This window comes from Prunus dulcis, chromosome 3, assembly GCF_902201215.1.
Source record: "Prunus dulcis chromosome 3, ALMONDv2, whole genome shotgun sequence".
In the NCBI taxonomy this organism is placed as follows: Eukaryota; Viridiplantae; Streptophyta; class Magnoliopsida; order Rosales; family Rosaceae; genus Prunus; species Prunus dulcis.
This window is the reverse complement of record NC_047652.1, coordinates 14,694,181-14,701,700: the sequence shown is the minus strand read 5'-3', so window position 1 is coordinate 14,701,700 and position 7,520 is coordinate 14,694,181. Positions and strand designations below refer to the sequence as shown.

Here is a 7,520-nt window from a genome sequence, read left to right as displayed (position 1 = left end):
TTACCGTTACAAACATTTCTCCATTTCTAAGCTTGAAGGTCAGTGTTTCTACTTTTTGGTGCTGCTAGCCTTCGCTTAGGCACTAATTGGCCCGTAAAATCCTTAAATTATGTTAATTAATTATGTTTCCACTTGGGGGCGAGCTAATTATCTTATTCTTCTATTGTTGGTATGACTTAATGGGATCGGATGGATGAACTTTATCATGTCACTGGATCGATGCCCTTTGTTGGAGCCCGCGTTACATACTGTGACTCTGTAGGTGATGGCCGGTTTAGGCTTTTCTACTAGGCAGAACAAACCATTGTGATACCAAAAGGAAAATATATAGTTGGTCCACTTGAATTTCCCAGACATTGAGGTTGAAGCAACAGTGCAGTCTTCAGAAATGAAGTCGATCTCGACGACCTGCGTGATGTGAGAATGCCCTTGGTTTAGGATCGAGAGTTGGCTTGGTTTTCACACACCCTCTCTATTTTGGTTTCTGAGGACATTATTTTGCCCATCACCTTTTAAAGGGTTGCCGAAAGACCAATCCCTTGAAAGTTTCGATATTGAATGCTCAGTACATGAACATTAAGGGCCCGACCATGTACCCTAGTATTGTCAATCTTGAGTGTAGCAATGCACCACCAGATGCATGCAAGGATACAAAATTTAGTGACTTTGAGATTGAGCCTAGATTACAAAGACAACCGGACCACCGAGGCAACCCCTTCTACAAGCATAAACAAACAAAGGACAAAGGACATAATACAACAAACTGCATTTAATATAAGCCAACAGAAAGCACCAGCACATTTCCCAACAGAATACAAGCCAGCTTACCAGACTAAATTAGCTTATAGAAGACTGTGTTTGTTCTTGGAAGGAAAGTTCACGGAGAATCCTATCAGTTCAAGAGCTTGTAGATAAAAACTAATCCAATAAAAGCCTACAGCTCAATAAGCTGAGAGTTGATTCAAATATATTCAGTGGACCAGAAAATGCAAAACCACACCAATGTTTTCAGTGGCCATTAAATGATGGATCAAACTACTGTATATAAAACCTAATCCCTGACACTTGGAACACAGATTAAAAGAATACACAACCAAATGCCCTAGTTCCCCCTTCCTTAATCTCTCCTATCTCTATGAGCCCTTGGGCCTAAATTTTAGAGAAATCCCTATCACCTAGGAATCCCCTACCATAAACTGAAACCACAAACCAGGTAGAAAAATGACAGGATATAAAAGAAAATGCATATAATATGACAGAAAAGTAATAGACTTGGATGGCTATGTTACAAAGAGTAAGCCAAATACAGTCTCATTTCCCCCTTTAAATTGAAGAAGCCCAGTTCATTGACATGTCAACATTTTGTTTCCATAACCATAGATTACAGAGCCTCACATGACAGTAGTCTTAAAAAGGAAAAAATGAAAACTATATGTTGCCATCAATTTTACTGCTGAATTCAGGGTCGAGCAATATGAGAAAAACATTTTCACATAAATAATTTTGTCAATTCACATACAAAACTCAAGTAGGAAATCAAGAAGTACCGGTTGCATCTTAGGATAAAAGAATAAGGCACAGTAACATAGTGTTCAAGTCCAAGCAGGCAAGCAATAAGCTGTTTCTATGCTCAGAGGATGCTTAAAGATAGATGACCAAATAGCGGAACTGCAGAAAATCGCAAAAGGGAAATCATAAAGAAGGGCAATTGTCATAACTAAATGCAGTCAGATATGAATCAAACTAATCTACAAGGGAGTGTGTAAAATCCAAAAAGAAAACGCACAAGAACACAGATGAAAATTTATATGTCAAGACATACCATCGTAATTCAAACAATCAATTAAGCCATGCTTCATCAGCAAGGAAATATATCAAATAAGCAAAGCTAAAATTATAGCAACGTTTGCCAACTGGATGACAAGTGACACTAGACATCGATTTTCTTTCTGTACTACAACGTTTTCCAACATAACCTGGAAAAAACAAGCCAGAACTAGTGTTTATTATTTTCGGCTGCACTCTCTTCCTTCCCAAGAGCAACCACTACTTTCTTCAAGATAGCTTCAAATGGTTGGTGAGAGTTCTCCACAGCCTTTGAAATAGGTTGCCATTTTTCACCATGCTTTGGTTCTGCAGCTTCGCACCTTTTCAGCACATCCTTTTGGTTCTCCTCAGTCCCATGTTGAAGTTCAAATTTGTAGTATAAAGCCCAGAAATCCCCAATATCTGGAGCAAGTGTCACTGCCCTGTTTAGCCAATTCCTAGCTTTGTCAACCTTCCTATCATGCCAAAATAACTTAGCCACAGCAGCAATGACATGGGGATCATGATCACATTTCTTGAGGGCATCCATACTCTTGGTCTTCCGTTGGGGACGGGGTACCATCTCAATAGATGCAGCCCACAAGATACCACTATTGGGACACTCCTGCAAAGCCTTTGCCATCAAGATATCAGCTTCCTTCTTATTGCCATGCCTCAATTCAGCTCGAACAGCAGCAAGCCACAATTCAGGATTCTGAGGATTCTTCTTCCTGCCCATCGTGAGAACTGCACGAGCTTTACTCAGCCCAACCATCTTCTCTTCCAGATTAGCACGAGAAAGCCAGAGTGGAATAGAATTGGAGCAGTGCTTCAGACCTGAGTCATAAGCCTCCTTGGCTTTTTCCAAATGACCAAGCCGTTCCTCTAGTTGTCCAAGCATCAACCACAATTTAAAGAAGCTAGCGTACCGCTTCAATCCCTCGTCAAGTAACTTCCTCTCCTCATCAAGGTTCCCTAACTCTCTCTCAACAATTGCTGATTTCATCCAAACTTTTTCTGTGCCTCCCCTTTCTCGGGCTTTGGCAAGAAGCATTCTAGCTCTCTCAGGTTCATGGTTCTCAAATTCAAGTTTAAATGCAGCAAGCCAAATTTCTTCAGAATTGGGTATAGCAGCATAAGCTTCTTGGAGGATGGCACGGGCAGCAGGCACATCCCCAGCAAGCCACTTCTCCTTAGCTCCCATAAGCCACAAGACTTCAGCTTGTGGTCGATATGTCACTGCTTTACGAAGCAAAGCATCAAGAGATTCCCGAGTCCCATGGCTCTTTTCAAGTTGTGCTGCTTTGAGCCATATGCTCTTCTTGGTTAAGAACACAGTAAGTGCGTGAGCATAAATAGCTCTGGCTGTCTCAATCGAACCCCTTTTCTTGCATTCCTCTGCATCAGCAACCCATGTGCGCTTTCTATCCTCCTCCTCCACACCAATCCCAATTGTGTTCCGAATGATTGCTTGGCAAGTTGCAACAGACCCTGCACGCTCAGCAGCTTCAGCCTCCCTCATCCACGCTTCTCTATCAATCGCTAATCCTTCCCTTTGCAAGGCCCTTATACCTCTTTCAATAATCTTCCCAACCATGGACGTATTCCCGTTAGCTTCTTCTAACTTGGCCGCAGTGATCCAAATGGCTGGCTCCTTTGATAGCTTTTCTCTTGCCTTATTGAGGACCTTCTTAGCATTATCATAAGTTTCCAATCTTGCAAGTGCAAGCCACAATTCAATGTGCAAGGGACAACACTCCACGGCCCTGTGAAGCAGAAGTCTTGCATCTTCCTCATTTGCCAGCTCCACAACCGCCTTCCACAGCCTAACAGAATCAGGAATGTGTTCCAACCCTTTCCTCAACACTCTGCTCCTATTCAAATCGTCATGCTCTAGTTTTGCAGCCTGCATCCACAACTTCACCGAATTGGGTATCGTCTTGACTCCCTTGGCAATCACAGCCTTAGCTTCATCCGGGTTAGCAAGCCTACACGCCTCTAACCACACATCCTCACTCTTGGGACACTCCTCACACCCTTTCTGAATCAACTGCCTGGCTGCTTGAATCTTCCCAGCCACCTCCTCTAGCCTTGCAGCCGCAATCCAACCAGGTGGGTGCTTCGGATTCGTCTGTGTTACACTCTTGAGCAACAATCTGGCCTTTTTAATATCAGAAATCTCAGCATCACTAGTAATCTTCATACTCTTAAGATCAGTAAGGTACCCTTTTGGGTCCACAACCGTCAGCCCAGAAACAGAATCAGAAAGCCTATCTAATTTCAATGACAACACAGTACCTCTACCCTCACCTACGGCGGTCAAATCTGTAACCGGAGTTTGAGACCATGGCGTTTCCGTACCACTAGCTGCCCTACTCTTGGGGTCCAAAGCCGTAACATGCTCCTTCTCCTGTCTCGCCTTCTCTAAAAGCGTATCGGGCACCGGCACAAAGCTCTCGAACCTCTTCTTCTTGTTCCTCAATGAATAGTCTCCAATTTCGGGTATGCTCTCCCATTCCTGAGCAGACACGGTGTACAACTTTCTCTTCAAATTTGCAAACTGCTCCGTGATCTTCGGGTTCGAAGCTCTGTATTTCTCAATCTCTTCTTTCAACCGAGCTTCTCTCCGGTCTTTTCTCCTCGAGTCCATTCTCGTATCAATAGCTTCCCAAACCGCATCAGCCTCCTTATCCTCATCATCGTACTCAGCCGATGCAAACAACCCAACATCATTCCCTTCGAATTCATCAAACTTCTGATTCTCATCATACCCTTTATCCTCTCCTTCATCTTCTTCCTCTTCCTCAGGCTTCCCACGACCGCGGCCAACCCCAGGCGGGGCAGCAGCAGCAGCAGCGCCACCGATTGTCGTGGCCGACCTATCGGGCAGGTCGGGGGCGGCCCGGGCGGGCCCGATATCGGATCGTGTGGTGAACCCAGTGGCACCACGGCCGAGCCCAGCGACATAATTTGGGGGAGGCTTGGAGTTGAGGAACTCGAGGCGGGGCTTGGGGACGTTGGGCGGTTGGGTGCCGCCGAACAAGGGGATGTGGAGGGTTAGGGTTGAGAGGGGTCTGATGCCGAGGTCGGAGAGGAGGGTGGAGCCGGTTTGGGTCAGTAATTGGAGGCTTTGGGAGATGAATAGGCGCTGCTCTGAGATGGGTATTTGGGATTTTTGTTCGATTTGGAGCTTTAGGGTTTGGAGGGTGGTGGTCTTCGGGTTTAGATTTAGGGTTAGGGTTTTGTGGTTGGGGGATGTGATGAACACCATGGCGTCTGGTTCTGTGAAAGAAACCGTTAAGGATTTTTCTCGGTTAGAAGATAGGCAGCCGATAATATATTGAATAAATCCGCAATTAAACAGTGAGTTGGGAGAACTCCGAGTTAAGTCGGTAAGGGATGATGGGCCTAAATTCGAGCCATCTCAAACAAATGGCAGCCAAAGTCCAAATTCAGGCCTATTGCAACATCTTTATGAGTCAAAGTCACAAAGTTCTCACCTACAACAAAGACATAATTACTATAGTGCACCTTGAAACATTTGTCAAATTTTATTTTACTCTATTAAAGTTAAAGTGGCCACTTTGCCCTCTTGACCAAGGATTGATATTCCACATTGTCCCCTACTGTCAACATCCAAAAATCCATTCAGTTTGAAGACGTGGTAAGGGTGTTTTAGTAATTTTGTGCACCTAAGTCATTTACTCACCAATTTAAGTAGGTGATGTGGCAAAGTGAAGCCCACCTCCAGCATAGATTGAAAAATAATAAAACATTATTTACCTTTAAAAAATTAAAATACAAACATAAAAATTTAAATTTTAAAAATTGAAACTCTCTCTCAAAATTGAAATTTTCACATCTCCATGGCCAACCCAACCTCAACTACTCCAAACTATAAGCAGCCTCTTAGACCAACTCCAGCGGACAGCCCAGCCCGAGGCTAGGGGAGGGGGAAAAAAAAAAAGGTGTTCCAACGTGCAGCCCAGGCCCGAGTTCGAGGTGGGACCCAGCAACCTGGGCTGGCCCGAGGGCAAGGTTGGCCCGAGCTCCAGCCCTCGTTTGGTGCTGACGTCATCGCTACAGTGTCTGGCGCTACAGTACCACTAAAAGTCCACGTGTCGCACTCTGGGCTCTCTGTTCAGATTTTTTTTCTCCAATCCAACGGCAGCCAATTTTTGTACAATAAAAAAATGAAAAAAATTGAATTTTTTTTAAAAAAAATACCAAAAAAATACATTTTTTTTCTTTCTATAAATACCAAAATTTTATCCGATTGAGATATGAATTTTATAATAAATATTGATATGTACGAACCCAAAAATATTATCTAAATTAATTATTTTTATTAAAAAATTTGTGAAAAAAACAAAAAAAATGAATAGTAATTGCCCTTAGCCATGGCAATGGGTGGAAACACAAAATACTATTTGCAAGGGCAGCCACTATTCACGTGAATAGTGGCTGCCCTAGCTCCACCCTTGCCATGGCTAAGGGCAAATGGGTGGAGTTGCTCTTAACCGCTGCCAAAACCCCACAACTCCAACCCCTTAAACCCTACATTCCTTACCTCACGTAACTCATCCTTATCTTCATCCTCAGCTTCAAAACCCTAGCAAACAAGCCCAGCGCCCTCTCATTCTTCCAATAGGCCCAGACCCACACTCCTTCCTTAATCCAAACCCTTCACCCCTCCTCGCCCTCCTCCACCCTCTCCTTTGCCACCACAAGTACCTCGACACCAACACCCTGCTCGTCCAATTCATCACCTTCGATTGCCAAAACGAGCTCCTCTGGCTTCTTTTGCACTCGACTCTAGGTTATGCGGGTGAGGGGCTAGAGGGATAGGTCTAGGTGGGTTGTGATGGGAACAGGGGGAAGCATAAATGAAATCGAGGGAAGGGGTGGGGGGATGGGAGGGTTTCTAGGTTCTGCGCGGGGGGTAATGGGGAAATACTAGAGAAGAAATGGGGTCTAGATTTGGGTCAGTGGGTTCCAGGTTTTTTGTTTTTTTTTTTAAATTAGCAATTTTTTTCCTTCAATTGTTTCTAAAATAATATTTTTTTTATGATTCAACAAAATTTAAAATTTTTTATTAATTTTTTTATCTATGCTAGAGGTGGGCTCCACTTTCCCACATCACCAACTCAAATTGGTGAGTAAATGACCTAGATGCACAAAATTACTAAAACAACCATGCCACGTCATCAAACTTACGAACTTTTGGATGGAGTTGACGGTATAGGGTGAAGGAAACATGCATCTAATGCTTAGGAAATAAATTTTAGCCACAACCTATATAACAAAAACATTCTAAATAGCGGATTCATTTTGTTTACACTAGTTGAGCTAAACATTTTCATTTAAAACCAAGTATCTTAGCCTAGTGTCTTTGAACATAAATAGAAAAAGGGAATAGATCTTTACCTTTGATGACATTTTCTTGATTTCTCAAGAATGAACACCTACGAAAAAATGAAGAGAAATAGAGACTTCAAAACACACACAAGGGGGTTTACCCCCACCACCTTCATTCCTCTCAAACACCTTATCCACCATGCTACATACAACTTTGTGATTATATACTATGCCTTTTGATATTTATAATGTTTCTTTTTTTCTTTTCTTTTTCTTTCTTTTCCATCTATCTTCTCATTTCTCTTTTTTTCTTTCTTTTTCTTCTCTTTTCTCACCTCTTTTTTTTTTCTTCTTTC

The 7,520-nt window shown here is 42.9% G+C and overlaps 1 protein-coding gene across 1 annotated transcript; it reads right to left on the bottom strand.

Annotated features, from left to right (window-relative positions):
- Nucleotides 1–1,783: 1,783 nt before the first annotated feature.
- LOC117621496 (protein STABILIZED1) lies at nucleotides 1,784–5,260 on the bottom strand. The gene has a single exon (XM_034352014.1). It carries the CDS (start codon nucleotides 5,075–5,077, stop codon nucleotides 1,997–1,999), a length of 3,081 nt encoding a protein of 1,026 aa, XP_034207905.1. The 5' UTR covers nucleotides 5,078–5,260; the 3' UTR covers nucleotides 1,784–1,996.
- Between the last annotated feature and the right edge of the window lie 2,260 nt (nucleotides 5,261–7,520).

Bases quoted from the DNA above. Each gene is read 5' to 3' on its own strand.
- LOC117621496 (XM_034352014.1), bottom strand. From the start codon at position 5,077: ATGGTGTTCATCACATCCCCCAACCACAAAACCCTAACCCTAAATCTA.